The 25,227-nt window shown below is 37.8% G+C and overlaps 1 protein-coding gene across 16 annotated transcripts in view; it reads left to right on the top strand.

Moving 5' to 3' along the window:
* Positions 1 to 25,227, top strand: part of UTY (ubiquitously transcribed tetratricopeptide repeat containing, Y-linked) — a 229,739-nt gene that overhangs the window by 41,697 nt on the left and 162,815 nt on the right. For all 16 annotated transcript variants that reach the window (XM_030926240.1, XM_030926238.1, XM_030926243.1 and 13 more), the window contains exons 5-6: positions 19,572 to 19,630; positions 23,223 to 23,343. In XM_030926240.1, the coding sequence (XP_030782100.1) occupies positions 19,572 to 19,630; positions 23,223 to 23,343 (180 nt within the window). The remainder of the gene's footprint in view (positions 1 to 19,571; positions 19,631 to 23,222; positions 23,344 to 25,227) is intronic.

The following is a 25,227-nucleotide window of genomic DNA, read 5'->3' as shown; positions in this document are numbered from 1 at the left end:
GTGCAGCTTCCATCTTGTTTTTAGTAATTGGGATAAGTTTTGAACAACTTCAGCCACAAATGCTGGGCCATTATCTGACCCGATAGTCAAAGGCACCCCAAACCTGGGGATAATATGTGCTAGTAATGCCCATGTTGCTTCTTGGGCCATTTCAGTTTGGGTGGGGAAAGCTTCTACCCACCCATAATAGGTGTATATAAAGACCGATAAATACTTTAGTCCTCTTACATGGGGTAACTAAGTAAAATCTACCATCAGGTTCTCACAGGGGGTGGAGCCTACTTGTATTCTAAAGGTAATGGTTTTGGGAAAAGAGGTAACTTACATTAAAGCTTCTTCTTCCTGTGGTGTGGTTGCCATAAATGCCCACCTTGCTTCTCTGTCTGCCTTTCTATTTCCTATGGATTTATAGGACCCATCTGTTTGATGATCTTTGCAATGTATAATGGCTACCTTTTTAGGTGCCCAAACAGCATCTAAGAGGTGCAGGATCTCCTTTTTATTTTTTTATTTCTTTTCCCACAGCTGTTAGAAGTCCTCTCTCTAGATGGCTCCATGAGCACACTGTGTAGCAAAAGCATATTCAGAATCAGTACAGGTATTAACTATCCTACCTTTTGCTAGTGATAAAGCTCTTGTTAAAGCAATAAGCTCAGCCTTTTGGGAGCACAGGTTCCAGTTGTCAGTGACTGTGCTTCTACCACTGTTCCCTCACCTGACTTAAAATCATTTATCACTACCGCATACCCAGCTCTGCAAACTCTATCTGAAATGAAGCTGCTACCATCTGTATTTTCAAAAGGATGATCTTTCAGGTCTTTCCTGCTTGAAAACACTTGATCTACTACATCCTTACAATAATGTGATGGGAATTCTTTTGATTCTTCTATAGGCAACAGACTAGCTGGATTTAGGGTATTCACTGTTTCCACATTTATATTAGGATTTTCATGTAACAGTCTGATAGTTAGCCATTCTTGGATTAGACAGCCAGTGATGCCCCCTCTGGTCTAACAGGGTTATTACAGTGTGTGACACCTGAATAGTTAACTTCTGTCCTAGCGTTAACTTGCCAGTCCCCTGGGCCAGCAAGAGAGTTGCCACTGCTGCTTTAAAGCAGTGTGGCCAGCCTAATGCCACTGTGTCTACTTGTTTAGATAAATAGGCCACAGGTCTATGCCATGATCCTAGCATTTGTGTTGAAACTCCTACTGCTGTCTCTTTTCTTTTCATCCACGTACAGGAAGAAAGGTTTAGTCTGATTTGGGATGCCTAAAGCTGGAACCTGTGTTAAGGCTTTTTTGAATTTTTTAAACTCCTTTGCTTGCTCTGTCTCCCAGAGGAGGGACTCTTTCTTATCCCACTTTGTAGCTTCATATAGAGGCTTAACTAAAAGTGAGAAATTTGGGATCCAAATGCGGCAGAACCCCGCTGCACCTAAGAATCCTGATTTGGCGCCCTGTGGTGTGAGTAGGGAGTGTACACACGGCCTCTTTCTGCTCACCAAGCTCCCTTTGTCCTTTGCTTATTATAAAACCTAAATATTTAACTTTAGGACAACAGATGCAAGCCTTTTTTTTTTTTTTTTAAACTTTGTATCCAGCCTTCTATAAGACACTGAAGAGTTCCTCCATGCCTCTTTGGCAATCCTTCTAATTTGGGGAGCTTTTTTTGATGTCACTGTGTGACTGGCTAATGAAGGCAGTATTTACCATTTTCTACTTGTGTGTCAGGTGGAGTATAGAGCCAGTGGGTTTCACACAGCCGCTCACAGAACTGGCTGGGACTCTCATCGGGCTTTTGAAGGACTTCTGAAACTTTCCCTGTGTGCATTGCTTTTCTTCCCTCTGACTTTGGCCCATTTAGGAGTGCCTCCATATACCTCTGTAGGCATTCTAAATGATCAGGGTTGTTTGGGTCTCAGTTTGGGTCGGTGTCAGGGAACTGGGCTTCCGCATACTGCCTAGAATCATTTATGCATTCAGGTGCGTTGTTTTCTAGCCAGTGGAGGGCTGCTTGCACCACTCTTTGCTTTTCTTCTGTACTAAATAAATGACTAGCAGTTGCTGACAGTCTGGCCAGGTAGGACTATGAGTCAAAAAGATTGTTCTCATTGTGTCAATTATTGCCTGTGGCTTTTCTGTGTATGATGGGTTATGGTGTTTCCTGTTTAAAAGGTCAGTAGTGGAGAAGAGGAGATAAGAGTAAGTTTGTTCTCCACCTTGTACCCGGCCTTGATCATCAAGGTAGACTTGTGTCCACATCTCTCTGAGCCACATTTGCAGAGCTCGGTAACCGCTGGACCTAAGATGTTTGCCTCCCTCATCCTATTTTTCCCTCCTAGTCTTAGGTGGCAAGGATGCAGCTTCTTCCTGCTGTGGAGATGCCCCGCTACTTTCTGAGCTTGTTTCTTCGGAAGACAACTGCCCTTCCCCTTGTCTACGCCTTGCTTAGGACGGGTATAGAGGGGCATACGGGGGAGGATTTTCTAGCTCCTCCGAAGGAGCCTGCAAAATCGTTTTTTCTTGGCTCTTTTGCTTACCAGTCTCCTCCAAGGGCTTACATGATAACAGTCTTTTTGATCCCTTTTGGGCCAGCTCGGGCGACTAGGGTCTTATAATATTCAGCCATGCAGATTACTAGCCACTTAGGGCGAGTTTGGGTTGTATTTAACCTGGAATCAGTATATGGAAATCGATCTGGGTGTCCATGCTAATGTGTTGCCCCTGTTATTATTTCAAACGCCCTGCTGGTGATTCTCTGATTAAGGGTGCCCTCTGGTGGCCAACCTAGATAGCCAAAACTAGGCTATCTGTTACACAGAGCATTCTTAACCTTTAAGGGGGGGAGTCAGCTTCACTCCATTTTCCCCAGAAAATCCTTTCCTTTCAGAAGTGGGAGGGGTGATAATGCTGGGCAGAACCAGACTGATCTGACACTTCATGATCTTTGTAGTTGCGTACAAATTTTAGGATTTTTATTTTCTATTTCTGTGAAGACTGTCATTGGTATTTTGATAGGCACTACATTGAGTCTGTAGATTGTTTTGGGTGAACGTGAAAATTTTGTTTCTTTTTGTGTGTCTTTTTCAATTTCCTTTATCAATGCCTTTAGTCTTCATTTTAGAAATCTTTGAGTTTAGTAGTATTTATTTCTAGGTATTTTATTTATGGAGCTGTTTTAAATGGAACTGGTTCATTGATCTTTTTCAGGTTATTTGCTATTGCTGTATGTAAATGGTAATTTTTACATGTTGATTTTATTTTTTGCAACATAACTGCATTTGTTTTTGAATTTCTACAGTATTTTTGGTGTTTAGATTTTTCTGTAGGTTCATGTCTTCTGTGAATAAGGATAATTTGGTTATTTTTTAATAATTTGAATAGGTTTTATTTCTCTTTCCATAATTGCTCTATGACTTTTGTGCACTATGTTGAATGAAAGTGGGCATCCTTGACTTGTTCCATATCTTTGAGGACAAAGTCTTTCAATTTCTCCCTGTTTGGCATCTGTTAAAGCAATTACATTGTGTTTGTTCTTGACTCTTTTAATGTGATACATCAATCACATTTATTAAATTTTTTTGTTTGAACCATTCCTGCATGCAGTAGGTGAGTCCTCTTTTAGGGAGATTATGAGGATGAAAAAGATCATGTTGAATGATCTTTTTGTAGTATTGCAGAACTCAATTTGCTAGTTTTTTTTTTTTTTTTTTTTTTTTAAGGAGTTTTGGATGTGTTCATCAGGGAAATTTGTGCATGCGTGTGTGTGTTTGTGTTCAGATTTTGGTGGCAGGATGTTAGCCTCATTGAATGGGTTTGGAGAAATTCTTTCATCTGTAATTTTTTTGAAGTAGCTTGAGTGGAAGTGATGTTAGTTTTTCTCAAAATATTTGGTAGAATCCTGTAGTGAAATCATCAGGTCCTGGCTTTTCTTTAATGGGAGGCTTTTTATTACTGCTTCAATCTTGTTACTATTTATGGGTCTATTCAGGATTTCTCTCTCTTTATGATTCAATCTTGGTAGATTGTATATGTCCAAAAACTTAATTATTTTCTCTAGGTTTTCCATGTTGTTTGTACACAGTTCATAAAAGCCTCTGATGATCCCTTGAATTTCTGTGGTTTTAGTTATAATGTTTCTTTTTTTCCTCTCATTTTATTTGTATTGGTCTTTTTTCCTTTTCTTTTAGTCCAGTTAAAGGTTTGTCAATACTATTTTTTCAAAATAGTCATGTTTTTAGGCTGTTCAAAAATATAAACCAAAAAGAACTCCCTCTGTCAACCCAGTTGGAGCATAGTGGCACAAGCTCTGCTCACTGCAACCTTCACCTCTCTCCCAGGCTCAAGCCATCCTTCCACCTCAGCCTCCTGAGTAGCTGAAACCCCTGGCACATGCCACCATGCCAAGTTAATTTTTTTTTTTTTTTGTTAGAGCTGGGGTTTCACACTGTTGTCTGGGCTGGTCTAGAAGTCAATTGATCTGCCCACCTTGGCCTCCCAGAGGACCAGTAATTACAGGCGTGAGCCACGTTGCACCCAAGCCTTATTAACAAAACTGGTAAAATCCACTAGCTAGACTAACAAAGTAAAGAATAGAGACGATCCAAATAAGCACAATCAGAAATTATAAAAGAGATCACGTTTGATAACACAGAAATAAAAAAGGTTATCACAGACTGTTATGAATGTCTGTGTGCTCACAAACTAGAAAACCTAGAGGAAATGGATAAATCCTTCGAAATACACAACCTCCCAAGATTTAACCAGGAAGAAAAAGAACTTCTGAACAGACAGTAAGGAGTAGCAAGATTGAATCAATAATGGCAAAATCTTACAACAAAAAAAGCCTAGGATCATACGGATCTACAGCCAAATTCTGACAGACGTACAAAAAATAGTACTAATCTTTCAGAAACTACTGCAAACAAGTGAGGAGGGAATCCTTTGTAATTCATTCTATGAGACCAGTATCACTCTGATATTAAACCCGACAATGGCACAAGGAGAAACTACAGGCCAGTATTCCTGATGCACACAAATGCGGAAATCCTCTACAAAAGACTAGCAGAATAAATCTATTAACATACAAAAATGATAAGGTCATAAGTTTCGATGCTGCAAAAGAAATAGCACTTGAATATAAAATTTTCTTCTCAGCAAGGCAATTTACTTCTATAGAAGGGTGCACTCTCACAGATGGAGCCATGGTGACCACACACCTGAACAAGGGAGGGGAAGGTGTTCTTATTGCTGACACAAATGGCTCCTGCTGCTATGTCATTTGCCTATGGGCTAAGGTTAGACTGCACGGGCTAAACTAATTCCTATTGGCTATTTTAAAGAGAGTGACAGAGTAAGTGGTTTGGTGGGAAAAATTGTTACGGCAGAGCAGGAAACCGGAATTAGTTGGGGTGGAGCAGGAAATCGAAATTAGGGTGGTGCAGTAATCTGAATGAGTCAGGGTGGAGCTGGCAATCGGAATGAGTCAGGGTGGAGCAGGTGATCAACAAAGGTTACTTTATGAGGCAGTTAAGTTTAAACGTAGAAGGCAAAGAATTGAACATACTAACATACTGACTCTTTGAAGAGAAATTTAGAACTCATATCTAACAATTATAAACGGTAATCAGGTGGGATTTACCCTAGGGAACCCAAGGATGGTTCACCATACACAAGTCAATAAGTATGATACATCGCATAATCAGAATCAAGGACAAAAACAAGATTTTCTCAATATGTGTAGAAAAAGCCCTCAGTGTAACTCAGCATCCCTTCATTATAAAAATCCTTAATAAACTAGGCATGAGGGAACATACCTCAACCCATAATAAAGGCTGAATATGACAAACTCACAGCCAACATCCTACTTATTGAGAAAGAGTTGAAACCATTTCCCCAAGAGTTTGGCCAAGCCAAAGGTGCCAGCTTTCACTGCTGTTGTTAAAAATAGTTCCGGAAGTCTGTGCGAGAGCAGTTACACAAGATAAAAAAAAATAAAGGCATCCAAATTGGAAAAGAGGAAGTGAAATTATCCTTGTTTGCTGATGATACGCTCTTGTATACAGAAAATTCTAAAAATTAAAAACTCTTACATTTGATAAATGCTTTCAGTAAAGTTGCAGGATACAGAATTAATAAACAGAATTCAGTAACATTTCTGTGTATCAATAGTGATCTAGCCAAGGATCAAATCAAGAAGGCATTGCTATTTACAATAGCTACAAAAAATATGTATACAGGAATATATTTAACCAGCGAGGTGAAAGATTTCTATAAGGAGAACTATAAAATGCTGGTGAAAGAAAATGACCCAAACAAATGGAAGAACATCCCATGATCCTACATTAGAAGAGTGAATATAGTTAAAACAACTAACTGCCCAAAGTAGGCTTCAGATTCAACATAATCCCTATCAGATTATCCATGTTATTTTTTCACAGAATGAGAAACAGTCTTAAAATTCATGTGAAATCAAACAAGCCTGAATAGCCAAAGCAATTCTAAGCGAAAAGAACAAAGCTGGAGGTATCTCATTACTTGACTTCAAATTACCATAATCCTACAGTAACCAAAATATCATGATACTTACATAAAAATAGACACATTAGTTTGTTGAAACAGAATAAAGAATCTGAGAATAAAACTATATGTCTACAAACCGTTATTAGACAGATCAGCAAAACTATGCTTTGTGAACATGACACCCTCTTCAATAAATAGTGGTAGGAAAATTGGATGGCCACATACAGAAGAGTGAAATTGTACTCATACCTTTCACCATGTACGAAAATTAACTCAACATGAGTGAAGACCTAAACCTAAGACTTATATCTATAAAAATTGTGGAAGAAACTTAGGACACACTCTTCTGAAGATTGTACTGGGCAAATAATTTATGAGCAAGTGCAAATGCAGCAAAACCAAAATTGGAGAAACAGAACTTAACTAGAATCCAAAGCTTCTACACATCTAAGGAAACAGTAAGCACAACCTACAGAATGGGAAAACGTATTTGCAAATGATGCATCTGACAAAAAGCTGATATCCAAAATCTACAAGGAACTTAAACATTGCAACAAGTAAATTACTACCCCATAAAAATTTGGGCAAAGGGTATGAACAGGCATTTTCAAAAAAGACATGTAAGCAGCCAAGAAACATGAAAAATGTTCACCATCACTAATCATCAGGTAAATGCACATCAAAACCACGGTAAGATACCATCTTCCTAAGTCAGAATGGCCATTATCAGAAAGTCAAAAAGCAAAATATGCTGGTAAGTACATGTTAAAAAAGGGAAGGCTTATATACTGTTACAGAAGGTCTGTTTGCTTTAGAGAGCAGTTACCTGTGATACTTCTTTATTTTCTGTTTGGATGATCTGTCCATTGCTGAAACTCATGATTGTGTGTCAGTCAGTGTTTCTCGTTAGGTCTGTTAATACTTGTTGCATAAATCTGAGTGCTCCCAAATCCCAGTTTGGGGTGCATATATATTCGTTATTATTGTATCTTCTTGCTTTATTGCTACCCTTGTCATTGTGTAATGGCCTTTTTAACGTTTCTTTCCCACTCTTGACTTAAAGTCTGTTTTACCTGATGTAAGTAAAGCTACTCTTGCCTCCTTGTTTTCCATTTTTGTGGAGTGTCTTTTTATATTTTTGTTTCAGTCTGAGTTCTTTATAGGTGAAATGAGTTTCTTGTAGACAGCATATTGTTTAGTGTTCTAAAAAATCTTTTCAGCTACTTGGTCTTTTAATTGGATAATTTAATTCAGTTAACAGCATTCTTATTGATAGGCAAACGTTAACTAAGGCAGTTTTATTATTTGTTCCCTGGTTGTTTTGTAGATCATTTGTGTTTTTCTCTCTTACTATCTTCCTTTGTAATTAAGTGATTTTTCTATAGTAGAATGTTTTGATTTTGTGGTATTGATTTGTAGTGTATATGTACAGCTTTCTGCTGTGTGATTGCCAGGAGGTTTATAGAAAAAGTCTGGTAATTTTAACAGTTTATGTGATTGCAAAGAAATGTCAAGTTGCAAAAACTACAGTTTAACATTCCTGCCCTCCACATTTTGAATCTTGGACATTACAGTTTAACCTTTAAATATTGCCTCTTCACTTGTTGTTGTAGCTATCATTGTTTTCAATAGTTTTGATTCAATTTTAGTGTCCATACTGAGATGAATGGTTTATTTACCCCAATTACAGTGTTCAATTATTCTGAATTTGTCTTTTTTTTAAGCCAATGAGCTTAATACCTGCAGATATTTTCTTTTACAGATTTTTCTTTCAAGTTGAAGACTGCTTTTTTTTAGCATTTAAGACAGTTTTGGTGTTTATGAATTTCCTCAGCTTTTGTTTATCTGGGATAGACTTTTTCATTCTTTCATGTTTGAAAGATACCCTTTGAGTACAGTATTTGTGGATGGCAATTATTTTCAGCTCTTTGAGTGTAGCATCTCACTCTACTGCAGAAATCTGCAGGATTTCTGCTGGGAAATTTGCTTAAAGTCATATTGGGGCTCTGTTGAATATAATACTTCTTTTTTCCCTTCATTTTGAGTATTATTTTGCTTTGTTTTGAGTTTTGGTAATTCGATTGTGATGTCTTTTGGGTATTTTGTTTTTGGATTGAATTTATTTGGTTACTGCTGAGCTGCTGTACTTGGTGGTGCCATGTTTCTCTAGCATTATGGAATTATTTTCTTAAATACACATCCTAGGCCTGTCTCCTTCAGGAATGTTTATTATGTGGAGGCTTTTTTATGTGATAGTTACCCATAATTCTTGCAAGCCCATCTATTTTTGCACCTTTGATTGTGTAATTTCATATGGTCTTTCTTGATGCTTGGTAATTCTTCCTTCATTGTTCAAAGTCTGCTTTTGAAAGTTTCTATTTTTTTCTGTTCAGTTATTGCATTCCTTACTTTTTGGTATTTCTGTTTTGTTTGTTTTTGTTTATTTTTTTATGTCAGTTTTCTTATTTTTTTTTCCTGGATTGTTGTCCAGATTTCGTTTACTTTTCTTTCTCTGTTTTCTTCTGATTATCTGAACCTCAAGAGGATTGTTCTGAATTCTCCATCTGACACCTTATAGATCTTCACTTCTTTTGAGTACATTGCTGGAACATTGTTGGTTTCTTTTGGTTGTGTCTGTTTCCTTCAGTTTCTGCAATCATTGTGACTTTGTGTAGATGCTGCACCTTTGAGGAAATAGCCTCCTCTTCTAGTTTTTGCAAGTGTTCTTTGGTGGTTTAGACCTTTACTACTTAGTATTGCAAGTTAAACACTGGACTGTTCTCTTTTCCCATTTTGGAGAAGACTCATAGTGAGCACCAGAACTAAAACATTGGACAGGTACAAACTCATTGCCCTGTAGGTAGATGGTCCCTAGTTTGGGGAGCTTATAGTAAACACAAAATAATAAATGCTGCTTCAAAACTTAAATTGCTACCCTGTCATGTTCTCATTCTGGGAAGACTTAACTAGTTACTGGAACTTAATGCTGACCTTTTGCTCATTTTCAGACGAGGGAAAGACTGCTTTGAATATCAAGGCTCTGTGGAAAATCTCAAGAGAGATTTGGACCTTATTGCTTATTGTGCCCCTTGTAGTACTATGGAGCCAACTGGTCTCTTTGTGTTTCTCCTTCTGTTTGGAGTTCAAAATATTCACCAAGATTCTTTCACCAGTCAGTGTGATCTGCATTCTGTTGTTTGTCCTCAGTTCATTCCAGGTGGGTCAGCCTTTCTGGCGTTCCTAGTGGTTTTTGTGGGATAGGATCAAAGTGTGCTTTCTGTGAAGATTCTGAGACAGCAGAGGATGTAGAATGTCCACATCCAGTTTCCTCCTCTCACCTTCGAAACTGTGGTTCTGGGGAAATTTTCTGAGAGTATTTATGCTTGCTTGGGAGAGAAGAGACCACAGTTTAAAACAGTGATTTTCCATGCCAGTTGCAGAATGTGGTTTTAATTAGCGTTTTATTTGTCACTAATGATATTAAACATCTTTTCATGTGCTTATTTGCCTTGTTAGTACATTTTTTGTTAATGTGTATATGTGTTTTAGTGAATTGTCTGTGTTTTGCCTACATTCTAATGAATTGTTTTGAAACTTTGGAGTTTTAAGAATTCTTTATTTATTCTATTTGCTAGTACTTTGTGGGATATGTGGTTTTTGACTATTTTCTCCCTGTTAGTTTTATGTCTTTTTATCTACTTAATACTGGGTCTGTAAGTGCATTGGGATAGTATTACTTTTGATAGTCTATAATTTCTTGAATTTGCTTTTCACTTTAATGTCTGGAACATAGTTACTTTTCTCTTTGTTAGCTTTTCCTATGTTTTTAGAGACAAGGTTTAGTACATTGCCTAGGCTACTCTTGAACTCCTGGGCCTGCGCAGTCCTCCTAGTAGTCTTGCCTCTCTTTCTTTTTTGTTTTTTTTTTTTTTGTTTTTTTTGGAGGCGGGGGGGTCTGTCTCTGTTGTGCAGGCAGGAGTGCAGTGGTGTCGTCTCTACTCACTGCAAGCTCTGCCTCCCAAGTTCAAGTGATTCTTCTGCCTTAGCCTCCTGAGCAGCTGGGACTACAGGTGCCTGCCACCACGCCCAGCTAATTTCTGTATTTTTAATAGAGACAGAGTTTCACCATATTAGCCAGGATGGTCTAGATCTCCTGACCTCATAATCCACCCGCCTCGCCTCCCAAAGTGATGGGATTACTGACATGAGCCACCACACCCAGCCTCTGGTGGTTTTTGTTTTTTTGTTTTGTTTTGTTTTGAGATGGAGTTTTGATCTGTCACCCAGGCTGGAGTGCAGTGGTGCAGTCTCAGCTCACTACAACCTCTGCCTCCTGGGTTCAAGTGATTCTCACGCCTCAGCCTCCCGAGTAGCTGGGACTACCGATGCACCCCTCCATGCCCAGTTAATTTTTGTATATTTGGTAGAGATGGGGTTTCACTGTGTTGGCCAGGGTAGTCTCAAACTCCTGACTGCATGATCTCTCCAGCTCGGCCCTCCAAAGTGATGAGGTTACAGGCATGAGTCACCACATTCAGCCATTCTCTCTACATATTTTTAAAGCAGGTGGCCTTGTAAGTGTGGGTGAGTGTGCACAGTGAAGTTTCTAGTGGGGTTTGTTGATACTCTCTTAGGGTTAGGCGAAAGCTGGGCATTGTTATCTTTTAGAGCATGAGGATGTAACTGAGGTGAGTTTCCTTCTGGGCTCTTCTGATGGAAGGGAAGGTTGGGGCAATCAGAATGCCAACTGTGGTCTGCCGAATGCTGCCTGGTTGACGCTAGGAGTATGTGGTGACACAACTTCCTTTTGGGCCTTGCTAAAGGGGATTTAAAAAAGAGGTTGCAAAGTTCCAAATAACTTCAGTGCACCTGTTCTTTTCTCCCACATAAATAAGGCTTATCTCTCCATAGGGCCCTCTTTATAATATCCTGGTGGGTGAAATGGAGTACTGCCTACTTTCACTAGATGGAGATATACAAATAAGTCCAATTTCGTTACTACTGACACCATCTGGTTAGAAAAATTGGAGCACTACCTGGTCAAATGACGAAGGGGTGTGTACATCAGCTTTTTGTTTGGCCTTGCCTAAAATACTCTGTGGTGGAATCTGTGTGCCATCATCTTCTTCTACTTTATGGCAAATGAAAGATTTACTCCTCTCTTTGTTGATACTCCAGAAAAATCCAGAGTGCCAGTTCCCTTTGCCAGCAAAGGATGGAAGACAAGCTTTTGGCTTGTTCTGCTGACACTACTGTGCTGGGAAATTGTGGTATGCAGTCTGCTTCCTAGTGGTAATTAGGATAAGAATATCAGTTTCTTTCTTAGCCCTATTGCAGCCCTATTGCGTCTGTGTGTAGTGGAGTGTGGGAGAATGCTATTGTACATTTTTACCTCTTGGTTTCTGGCAGTATCGTGGATAAGTTTTCAGGCTTTATGTCATTCTTTTCCTGGTGTTTTGGCTAGGAGTAATAGGATTTTTTTAGTGGCCTGGGTTGGAGCCTTCAGCAGTACCCTATCTGGAACATGTAGAAGGCAACAAGGAGAGACAGGCAACTTGCCATATTGTCATTCTTTGAGTCCCAATGTCTCTATGCAGTCCGGCTTCTGGTTTTATCGTAAGAATTTTGAGATGAGTCCTGAAGAGTACTCAGTCATATTAGTTATTCCCACACACTTAGGTGAGATCTTGAATTCACTGCTCTCTATGTGCAGATTTTTTCAGTCTGTTTGATAATAGTAGTTATGGATCTCGGTTTTGTAGACATTGTTCTTTCTGGTCCTTTCAATAGCTTTTTCCCTGATCTTGGTAATTTTCTTATCAAGAGTTTAAACCTCTTCAGGTCTCTGAAGTTGCCTTTGTAGCTCTCGACTTTTTAGAATTCTGTCTCAAGATCTCCTAGTTCTGTTGGTTTCCTTAGACTCACAGATCTAGTTCTTCATCTAATCAGTCTGCATGGTTTCACATGCTTTATCTTGTATCATGGATATTGTCATTATGGAGCTTATATCAGTTGTTTCTACTTTTCATTCAGAGATACTATCGTTCTTAATTGATATACAGTATTCAACTTCTATTTAATGATTCTTTTTTCCCCTTTTAGTTTTTTTCGGAAAGCAAAGAAGTGTTTTAGTACCTATCTTTTAATATTCTTGTTTACTGAACTTTGTCTTTATTATTTTTTGAAATCAATTCTAGGCAAATGAAGCTAGTTGAATTTTGATGTGTTCATTTTATTCTATTTTCGTACTGCCTTCTACTTATGCTGAGTTTCTGTTTCTCATGGCAAGGATTAAAGTTTTTTGTAAAATAAGTTAAGGTATATAGGATGGGCTGTTTTTAAGAAAAATATTAAGCAAATTGTAATAAATCTGAGTAGATATTTGAAAATACATTAGTTATACTTGAATAAGAAGTTTAGAAGATGAATTAGGAAGAAATAGAAAATGTTTTAGGCATATAACATTTTGGTAAGCAAAGTCTAATTTAAATGATTACATTTTGTGACAAATAGTTGTTATAATGATTTTCATTTATTTGTGAACATACGTATTTCTTGTTTATTTATATTTTATATTCCCAACATTGTTTTATGTTATGAATTAATCAATCAAGAGTTGAAATAGTGACATTTATTGAACTACTGTTGTTTCCTAGGTAGAATAATAGCATTTCTATATAGAAAATTGTAGTAGACACAGTTGATATGTTGCCTGTATTCGTTTTCTGTCTTTTTAAAACTTTTAGATTTGGGGGCACATGTGAAACTTTGTTACATAGGTAAACTCATGTCACTAGGGCGTGTTCTTCAGATTGTTTTATCAGCCATGTATTAAGCCTAGTACCGAATAGTTACCTTTTCTGCTTCTCTCCCTCCTCCCACCATCTACCCTAAAGTAGATCCCAGTGTCTCTTGCAGTATTTGATTTTCTGTTCCTGTTTTAGTTTGGTAAGGATAATAGCCTTCAGCTCCATCCATGTTCCTGCAAGAGACATGATCTTATTCCTTTTTATGGCTGTTTAATGTTCAATGGTGTGTATGTACCAGATTTTCTTTATTTATGCTTTAATTGCTGGGCATTTAGGTTGATTCCACATCTTTGCTATTGTGAATAGTGCTGCAGTGGACATTCGCATGCATTTGTGTTTGTGGTACAATGATTAATAGCATAAATCATCATTTATACCACTTATGTAGTGAGAATATACTCTGGGTATATACCCAATAATGAGATTGCTGAATCAAATGTTAGTTCCACGTTTAGCTCTTTGAGGAATTGTTATACTGCTTTCCACAATGGTTGAAGTAATTTATTTACACTCCCACCAAGGATGTATAAGTGTTCCCTTTTTTCAGCAACTTTGTCAGCACCTGCTATTCTTTGTTTTTTAATAGTAACCATCCTGACTAGTGTGAGATAGTATCTTATTTTGATTTTTACTTGCTTTTCTCTAATAATCAGTGATACTGAACTTTTTTTTTTCCTATGCTTGTTGGCTGCATATGTGTCTTCTTTTGAAAAATGTTGGTTTATGTCCTTTGCCTAATTTCTGATGAACTTGTTTTTCTCTTGTAAATTTAAGTTCCTTATGGAGACCTTTGTCAGATGCATGGTTTGAAAATACTTTATTCCATTCTGTAGATTGTCCATTTAATCTGCATGTTTTGCTTACTCTGTTTTGCTCTGCAGGTGCTCTTACATTTAATTTGATCCCCGTTGTCAGGTTTTGCTTTTGTTACGATTACCTTTGGTGTATTTGTCATGAAAGCTGTGGCCATTCCTATGTCCGAGATGGGATTGCTTAAGCTGTCTTTCAGGGTTTTTATAGTTTTGTGTGTTACGTTTAAAGTCTCTAATCATCTTTGACTTTTGGTAACTGTAAACTGGAAGAGGTTCAGTTTTAGTCTTCTGCGTATGGCTAGCCAGTTATCCCTGCACCATTTATTTACTAGGGAGTCTTTTCCCCTTGTTTTTGTCAGCTTTTTTGAAGATCAGATGGCCATAGGTGTATGGCTTTATTTCTGGACTCTCTATTCTGTTCCGTTAGTCTAAACATCTATTTTTGGACCAGTACCATGCTGTTTTGGATAATGTATCCCTGCAATATAGCTTGAAATTGGGCATCATGATGCCTCTAGCTTTTTCTTTTTGCTTAGGATTGCCACAGCTATTTCATGTTGTCCATATTCTCTTTGGCATTCTCTAGTTCTGGTCTTTGTGAGCTTTGAGTACTTGACATCTGAGTTGGTTTTGAGGTCTCTAGAGAATGCCTATACATTCTAGCCTTGCCATGAGAGGAATCCAGGAGAGGTGGCCATGAATGTATATATTGTGCTTTTCAAAGGATTCTGCTATATTTTGGTGGATGGCCCAATGCTTGTGATCCGATGGCCTTCACACCAGATGACCCTGTCAGAAGAAACGCGTCTATAAAGACAGTTCCTTACTGGCAATGATTACTCTTAGTTTCTGACATAGTGAAACTGTGAAAGTGGTATGTATTCAACAGAAGCAGTGAGCTTCAGTTACCATACAGCCATTCTGTTGTTCACTTTTAGTACAATATTCAGTAAATTAAATGAGATTTTCAACACTTTAATATAAAATAAGCTTTGTTTTCAGTGATTTTGCCTGACTGTAGGCTAATGCAAATGTGCCTTAGTCTGATTAATGTGATGAAATCGTATCTCTACCAAAATTACTTAGCCAGGCATGGTGGTATGTGCCTGTGTTCCCAGTCAGTCAGCAGGCTGAGGTGGGAGGATTGCCAGAATCTGGGAAGTCAAGGCTGCACAAAGCTATGATTGTGCTACTACACTCCAACTGGTTGACAAAGCAAGACCCTGTCTCAAAAAATAGAATAAAATAAAATAAATAAACGTCTTAATCATGCATTAGGCTTGGCTAAGCTATGATGCTTAGTAAGTTAGGTGCATTTAAATGTATTGCCACACTTTCAACTTATCATGGTTTACTGGGATGTAACCCTGTCATAAGCCATGCAGCATCTGTTCTGGCAGAAGCCTTGTGGCTCTTAACCAGGGTCTACTTTATTCCTACCAAGACAGACATCTCTAGGAGAGTTTTGACAGGAGGGGAGTTTGGTTTGGGTATAACAGTCAGGTGAAACAGAGGATGGGGCACCACAATACAAATGAAATAACAGAAGTAGTGTATTACAGAGAAAAGATAGCATGCCTTGCAGGATACATGGAAAGGGGGAACTCTCTGGGATGCTCAACCCAGGTGAGACAGTGGGAGAGAACTATGGGCCAAAGCCTTTGTTAGGACTCACGGTATCACCCCAGCAGGTTTCCCTCAGTGATTCTAATTGGTGGGTTTAGAGCAAGTTACAGGAGTTCAAGGTGTGACTGAGGTAGTTGTGGTGACATACCTGTGTCATCCTTGTAGATTGTAAGGGTTAGTGGGGTAAATCAAGTAGGTTGTATCTAGCTGTTCCATAGGGAAGTGGTAACCAGGAGGCAGTTGCTTAAGGCAGATATGTAGATTAACTATATTGAGGAAGTAGAAGAGGGAGAAATTAGAAACTGTGTCAAGGGCAGCTAAGTCCTGCTTCTATATGAAAAAGCTCTGCTTATATTCAAAATGGATGCCAAGGCAACCGAAAATTATAATTTACTTCAGGAATCCATCCCCCTGTTTCGTGCCGCAAAAAGAATTAGTGACATCTAAAAACCTAAAAATGTAATAGCTAGGTGACTTTTCTGAGTTTAAAATATTGTTTGTAATACACATTGAGCATCATGTATAGATTTCTATTGTATATTGAAAGAAGGGATCTGTCAGTGTTGCTGTGAATACATCCCACATAATAATTGTGTGCTTATCATGAAACAAGCAGAGATTATCACGGTAAACTGAAAACTGAAGAGAACTGTTGAATATTTCAGCATCTCTAACCCAAAAATCTAAAATTTAAAGTGCGCTCTATAAATTGAAAACTTGAAAATTTCACACCCAGCCTCATGTGATGTGTCCTAGTCCAAATGCAGGTGCACAGCACATAGTTTATTCACCATCCCCAAGGGAAGAAGACACTCTGAGGTCCCTTTAGCTGTTATATACCTTCTCCATCCATGCCAGATAAATCCAGATAAGCAAGGCCATGAAGGGTAATAAAATGACACTTATGTAGACTGGATGTGTCAATGACAGGTTCTCCACAATGCCCCACGTGGGGCCAAAACCTATATGCACTGTTTTTTGCTTATTCTCTACTTAGTGATGTAAAGAGACTGTATCAGAAAAGTCCGGCAGATACCCTTTTGGGTGAAAATGATAAGAAAAAGAGAAAGCATTTATGTTTGTAGCACATAAAGTGAAATGTAGAGAAACTGAACTGTGATGTAAGTGTGAAACATTTTTAGAAGAGCGTAACACTGGAATGACCACCAATGTGACTTGAAGAAACAGAAGGATAAACTGTTGAAGTTATGTGTGGAAAGGATGAACTGAAGTTAATGAGAAATAGGAAAACACTGCATAAAGTTAAAAATGTAAATTTTGATCGTGTATTGAAAGAAGGGATCTGTCAATGTTGCATTGAGTACATGCCACATAATAGTAGTGTGCTCGTCATCAAACAAGTGGCTGTTATCACAGTAAACTGAAAACTGAAGAGAATGGTTGAGTATTCAACAAGCTAGTTGCAGAAGTTTAAAAATAACTGCTGGCATGTGCTCATGTGACAAGCATGCATAAATCTGAACTTACTGTGGTTGACAAAAGCTTGTGTACTGTGTTCAGGGAGTGGAATTCTTACCAGTTCATTATTATACTAACAAAAGGCACGGATTACCAGCAACATCTTTTCTGATTGGTTTCGTAAATATTTTGTAGTAGCTGCTTGTAATCATTGCAGGAAGCTGGACTGGTTGACATCTGCTCTGCTCATCCTTCAGCTGAAATTTCACTCAGAAATAATCTTTTTGCCGTGTCGTTTTCTCCAAATGTGACTTCATTAATTCAACCATGTGAGCAGGATAGAATATCTTTAGATCAATAAAGACTAAATACAAAAAATTTTCTTGAATAGCATGCTGGCATGAATGAACAGAGATGTGAGTGTGGCAGGTCTTCAGAAGGAGTTAGCATGAGGAATGATGCTGTATATGCTGTTGCCTATACTTTCAAGAGAGTAACTAAAGACATCATTGTCTTACTGTCTGGCACAACTATGCTTTGTGACCATGTTCAGTGATGACAATAAACAAGGTGGTAACTTTGAAGGATATTCTATGTCAAGTAAGAAAAAAATGACATTTCTCTTTCTTAAATACATAAAATAAAGCTACAAGAATTGTATATCAAGACTCTAACATTAATAATAAGGCCCTGGTTGTTCATTTAACAATTGTGAAATAGCCAGAATAGTCTGGTTGAATTAAGGTGATTGTGATAATAGTGATGATGAAGATGATATTTTTAAGACTGCAGGGAAGGTGTCTACAGACAATGTGATGAAAATGCCTCATGGACTCATCGAAGGACTAGGACAGCAGGCATTCATAACAAGAAATCATGTCAGTTTATAAGATGAAAGACGTCCAAGGTAAAAGCCATTTGTGTATGAGGCAGATAATTCTGCAGAAACATTTAACAAGCCATTTAGGCCGTGCATGGTGGCTCATGCCTGTAATCCCAGCATCTGGGAAGTCAAGGCAGGTGGATTTCTTGAGCTCAGGAGTTCCATACTAGCCTGGCTAACATGGTAAAACCCCATCTCTACTAAAAATACAACAATTAGCTGGGTGTGATCGTGGGCACTTGTAGTCCCAGATACTCAGGAGACTGAGGCAGGATAATCGCTTGAACCTGGGAGGCAGAGGTTGCAGTGAGCCTAGGTCATGCCACTGCACTCCAGCTTGGATGACAGAGACTCCGTATCAAAACATAAATAAGTAATACAGTGTGTACAGTAAATTTTTCATCAAAATACAGCATCATAGGTGGAGACTGAGAGCCTGCTGTTCTGTTGTTCTTGTTGTTGTTGCAGTTTATCAACTGATACAGGTACACTCATACATCTCTTAGTGATAGGAATGCAATCTGACAAATTTATTGTTAGGCAGTTGCATCATTGTGGAACATCATATGGTATACTTACAGAAGCCTAAATGATGCAGCTTATTACACAGCTTTGCTCTATGGTATAGCCTCTAGTTTATAGGCTACAAACCTGTGTAGCATGTTATAATACTGAATACTATAATTATAACACAATGGTGTTTGTATATCTAAACATAGAAAAGATTCAGTAAAAATCAATTATTATAGTCCTGTGGGACCACTGTTGTGTATATATATATGTTGTCTGTCATTAACATGGCCCATGATTGTATGCTACCTTGCTATTTAGTTACCCAGATACTGTTTTTTCACTGTATAATGTTGTGTCATTTTTTTTTTTACTGTTAAGCACTTACGTGTGAATTAGTATAAGAAAGTGGTTACTTGTCAGTGGCATATATAAATTCCTGATTACGAATGATGGTGATGCCAAACAACCACAGATTGTGCTCTTGGTGGCTGAAATTGTGACACCTTTGCTTTCAGATAGTTCAATATCAAAAACTTTGTTTCATACTCAAAACTATTGGCGTTTTGTACACAGTTACCTTCAGGCTATGTGTATAAGCTATACAGAAAACAAATGAATTTTGTGTTTAAACTTGGGTTCCATCCCCAAGGTATCTATGGATATGCAAGTACTTAAAACCCAGAAAAGTTGGAAATTTGGAACACCTCTAGTCTCAAGTATTTTGGATAAGGGATGCACAGTATGTGCTAACATTTAGTAGAGGGTAATGCTGTGCATTAAAAAAAAGTAACTACTTTTTTGGTAACATTGAATGGAAAATTGATTCCAATTTACAAAATGGAGAGAACTAGAGAAAAAGTAGAGAAGAGTATTATAATATATGGTAAAATATTCAGAACTTAAAACATCTCACTTGAGTTCTTACTAATATGTGTAATAGATATAAAATCTGTTATAAGGGTTGTTTTGTGTTTTATATTAACAGAATGCTGCATTTTTATATGGCCTTGGTTTGGTCTACTTCTACTACAATGCATTTCATTGGTAAGTTAACTTATACCATTTGTTTCCAGTAAATGGTGATTTTAATGTCTATAACCATACATTTCCAGTAGTATCACTTATTTTATGGGAGTTCCTAATCCAGTTCAGCCTATCATCCTTTCCTCTTGGCCAGTAACTGGTAACTTGATTATAAACTGCCATGCTCCTGTTTTATGTTTTACCCTATTTGAGTGCTGTCACAGTTTATCTTCCTCTGGATAATGTCACAGATTATCTTCCTTTGGACTGTGACAGCACTCAGATAGGGTAAAATATGATCAAGATTTGCAATGTGTAGGTTGCCGTAATGTTTATTACAAAGTTCTTAAATATGCACTGACAGCTATTTGACGTGTTTTCCCACAGGTGAATATGTAACTTCAACCTGGGTAGCTTTTCCTACCATCTGTTTTTCTTCCTTCTCTGCTTTTCGGCCATTTAATTACCTCAAGTCTGGAAATACTGAATTGTTTGCTACTGAGCATTAAAGATTCTGTGATGATTTTTTTTTCATGAATGGTATACATTGTTTTAACGGATCTTAAACTTAATTCATAACCTTCCCTTATAATCAGTCATAAATCTGTTAGTTCTTGGTCACTGTTATTTAATCATTTATTTAGTAGTATAAGCAGACCTGATGTCTGGGTCCCCAGACTTAATAATTTAAACAAAATTCCTACTGAAAGTAAAAGAATGTGTATTTTCTGCATATTTTGGCATTGAAATTGAAAGACATTTCTGTTCAGTTATCATTGGGAAGGGTAACGACAGAGGATCCTTTGGGTGCTGCTTCACAAGACCTGTTTGGCTGGTATGGCCTCTGCTCAAGTTTGGTTCCTGATGGCTGGACTGGCTCTGCCCAGTTGGCCCTGCAGGCTGTGCTAGGCTCATGGTACCCACCCAGATCTCACACCCACCAGTGGGGAGCCAGGTGCAGAGTTACAAGATGTGGGTGAGCCAGTGACCATGGGGTCTGGCCATGGCATACAGTTAGGTGTGTTGGCAGGTTGGGCAGCTCCAGTTGCTGGCACATGGGTGAGTTCTTTGCAAGTCTATGGCTGGACCAACAGTACCTTCAGTGGCTTCCACCTTGGGCATCTGGACTAGGGGAGCGCTGTGGCACTGAAAATATTTGGAGATACCAGAAACCACAGAGCCCCAAAGGGGGTGTTACGGTTTGTTACAGCTCTGGCTTGGGGAGTTCCGGTGTCTGAGCCCCCACAAATGTTACAGCACATAATTATCGCTCCCTCACCAAGTCCACACACTTCCAATGAACGGAGTTGCATGCCTGCCAGTTGGTTCAGTCCCATTACCTGGCTCCAGACAACAGCTCCTGGGCTGGCCTGGCCCCACTGCTGCTTCCTGTCAAATGGGGTGGCTGCCCGGTGCAGGCAGAGGGCAGGAGGACTACAGTGTTGCAGTCACTTTATGCCTTGCCCTTTGATGGGTACTGGGTTCTTGTTCTGGGTCCACGAAGAATGAGGTAACATGGACAACTAGAGGGTGAGCAAGGCAGAGAAGTTTTACTGAGAAACAGAACAGCTCTCAGCTGAGAAGGGGAGCTGAAGTGGGTATCCCCTACCCAAAGGTGGATAGTGCTAAAGTATAGCTGAGTCTGGGGTTTGTGTGGGCTCAGAATGGGGGAGTGCATGCTGATTGGTCCCAGGTGGGCCTAGAAAAAGCACGTTTTGGCTGGCTAAAAGTTGTCAAGGAAGTTCTCACTCTGGGTCACAGACTCAACCTGGAACTGGCAGCCCAGTTTTCAGGCTTCAGGCTTTCTCTGGCTTGAACGTCAGGTTTCACTGGGGACCTGACCCTGACTGCCCAAGTCAGTGTTAACAGTGGTAAAGAATTTAGGGACATGTATTCAAAATAAGGATATAAGTTTTAGTTAGTAAAATAACTTATTATACTTTGCTTCATGTAAAGATGGGAAGATGGTTATTTTAATCAGTATGTATAATTATTTCTCTGGGCGTATAGATAAAATCATTTTAGCCAGAATTAACTTAGGTGAAGTCCAGTGTAAGACTAGTGACAGGGAAACTGTATTCCTATACAGTTTAGGGGAAATAAACAAGTGTGCATCATGTTAAGTTTAATATAGTTGTGATAACGCATGTTTTCCCACAGATTGAAGATAAGAACATAAAATCAATTGAGAGATAAAGCTAACATAGATACAAAATAGTAATGACTTTAATATATATGTTACTATGCTAAGTGAAAGATTAATGCCTTTAAGTGATATCTGTATAATTCCCCAATCCCCCTACCTTTTAAAATGTGTAATCTTGGAATTAATGGATATTAATTATGTATAAAAATATGCATAATTTTAGAAGTAGGAAATTAGTTATCAGACTGACCTATTGGGGCATGTGTGTATCCTATATCCTATTTTGTACTATTACTGGTATCTATATCTTTTTATACTCTATAGAAAATTGTCATTTGTATTAGAAACACTTAAGATTCTAAATTGTTACTTTCAGAGTATTTGGAGAATAATTTAGATTCAAGCAGACTTTTTGTTCTCGTATTTATTTTTGAGGAAGTTACCATTTACATAATTCAAGCAGTAAAAATATTCAAAATAAACTCACTAGTAAAAAAAAAAAAACTCTACTTATCTGTGGGTTTTCTTTATTGGAGAGACCCATTTTAAAAAGAAACAATAATTAAGACAATATAATAGCATTTAAGCAAATGTGGATTGATAGACTAATGAACACTGAATTAGATGGGAGAACCCAGAAACAGTCCCACATGAACATGAGTACTTGATTTGTATCAAAGGTAGCACCATATTGCTCTGGGATTAAAATAGTCTGCTCCACAAATTATGCTAGACTATAGGAAATCTATGTGAAAAAAATAAAAGTTGATCCCCTTCCCATATTATTACACATACTTAGAATAGTAGTTAGATAATGGCAAATAGGCCAGGTGTTTGCCTGTAATTTCAGCTCTTTGGGAGGCTGGTGCAGGAGGATCCTTTGAGCCCAGAAGTTCATGACCATCCAGGACATCAAAGGGTCTACAAAAAATGAAAAAATTAGCTAGGTATGGTTGCATGAGCCTGTAGTTCCAACTACTCAGAAGGCTGAAGTAAGAGGATTGCTTGAACCCAGGAGGTCCAGGCTGCAGTGAGCTGTTATTGTCCTGCCACACTCTGGCATGGGTAACAGGTTGAGACCTCGTCATTTACAAAAAAAGAGTAAACCAAAAGTGAAAGGCAGAAATAAAGTTTTAAAAGGTTGGCTTATATGAAGCTGAATAGAAGGAGGATTAACTTTCTCACTTCACTTTCTCACCTTTTCACATTTTCCTGCTGTTCCTCCTTGAGATGTTTCAGAAAGATTTGTAGTAATTTCCACTAAAATTTAGATATTTTTGAATAGTTTATGGAATTGAGAAAAAAAGGATTATGAGCTTTCTTACCCCTTTCTAATATTTTCTGTTCATACTGTTTTTTATAAAGTTGGTACTTTCATTAAAATTGAATACCTAGAATATTTCCTGTACTTATGACATACACATAAGTATTAAAAATTACAGTTTCTTACGTTTATATGTTTTTCAGGGCAATTAAAGCATTTCAAGATGTGCTTTATGTTGACCCCAGCTTTTGTCGAGCCAAGGAAATTCATTTACGACTTGGGCTCATGTTCAAAGTGAACACAGACTACAAGTCTAGTTTAAAGGTAGGTGGTTGAGATTTTTCCCACATACACAATTTCATGTGCATGTATGTGTATGCGCGCATGCACATTTGCCCACGCACACTTTATTTAATGTCTCTGAGAAGTGTTGGAATTTAGCACTATAAAAATCTTAGAAAATTGAGGATATAACCTAAAGGGTTGAGAAAAGGTTGGAACTGAGTTTCAGTATATAAAATAAATACGAACACTTGCAAGATAACTTTAACGTCTTAAACTTTTTGTTTTATTTAATTTTAAAAGTTTTTATATAATCAGGAGATGGTGAAAGTTTTGATTTCCTTTGAGCATCAACATTATTGCATGTGTCTGCCACCAAAAAGAGAGAGAACGGGCCAATTAGTGATGTCATACCAGTGATTTAACTATTGATTATTGTTTTGTATAGGTCTCATTAGAAACCTACACCTATAATAGCAAACATATCGTAACAAAGTTGTATAATATAATATTTTCTCTCAGGCTTTTGGAGTGCCAGTTGGTAAATACACAGATTTTGGGTAATATGCAGATTTTTGGGAAAAATTAAATTATTGTTTAAATATCTTAATTCTGTGGAAATTTGATTTCTCAAAATTTTTTTAGTTTTTTGCTATGTGCAGCTGTTTCATGTTTTCCAAGACTTTAATGAAAATAGGCCTTACCTTTAAGTTAAAAGTATTGTTTTTTGAAAGAATTATAGCTTCTGGAGAAAATAATAAGGTTTGTGATTTTATGACTGTTAAGTATGTTTCTCCTTTCCCAGATACAGCTCTTTTGTAGATGATCTTAATTTTAAAGGTGGAGGGTATTTATGTGACTTAACAATAGGATTTACTTTGAACCCACTAACAGAGAAAAACTAAAGGAATACTTTTTAAAAGCTCTGTGTTGTTTGGGGTTCCCCAAACCACCCTCAAATTCAGTTATTTGTTAGAGGAACTTAACCCAAATAACACTTATATTCATGGTTACAGTTTATTACAGTGAAAGGATACAGGTTAAAATTATTAAAGGAAAAGACATATAAGGGCAAAGTCTAAGAGAGAGAACCAGGTGGAAGATTTCGTTTGTCCTTTATTGTACATCTGTAAGCTGCAGTTGATTCTCCCTACAGCAAGTTAGGAAAACATGAACAGAATATTGTCCACCAGAAGAGCTCACTGACTGTTGCTTTTCAGAGTTTTTACTAGAATTTGATTTTGTAGCTGTGGAGGACCTGCCTACTAAACTGCCTTAGTAGCTTCCAAGTTGGGCTCCCTTAGTAGCTCATTCTCCAGTGCCTATAGAGAGAGGTCTGATACCATATTGCCCCAAGCCTCTGCCATAAATCAGTTATTATCATAACTATCTGGGATGAACCAACCCCAGATAAATAAAGACACTCTTGTCAGACTAGATGTTCCAAGGACTTCAGAGATTACTGTCAGGAGCTTGTCAAGATTCGTACCTTTCTTTGAATGTGCTTGTCTGACCAACCCAGAGTTGCTGAATTAATGCCTTAACTGCATGTGTTTCTTACTCAATTATGCCTCGTTTTAAGGTGTACAATTATGTAAACTGTTTCTGCTGTTTATGTTTTTAAAGAATGATACTGATGGAACATAGTCATCCCAAAACATTAAAATCATTGCAAGTAAACCACGTAAATTAGATTTCACACTACTCAGAAAAAAACTGGAATTGAGGAGTCCCTAAGTCCAAGGTTAAGTGCAACTGATGTGGAAAAGTAGAACAGAATTTTTCAGTTTTTCTGAAATTCTCAAACTTTTAGTTTTTCTCAAATTCAGAGCAACATTTTCAAATTGCTTACCATTTGAGATATCTGTGGATTTGAAAGTGAAAAGTACAGCTATGCCACTTTGTAGATTTGATTCTCTCTGCACA

Source organism: Rhinopithecus roxellana, chromosome 22 (assembly GCF_007565055.1).
Source record: "Rhinopithecus roxellana isolate Shanxi Qingling chromosome 22, ASM756505v1, whole genome shotgun sequence".
NCBI classification, from domain to species: Eukaryota; Metazoa; Chordata; class Mammalia; order Primates; family Cercopithecidae; genus Rhinopithecus; species Rhinopithecus roxellana.
This window is presented reverse-complemented; position numbering and strand designations above follow the sequence as displayed.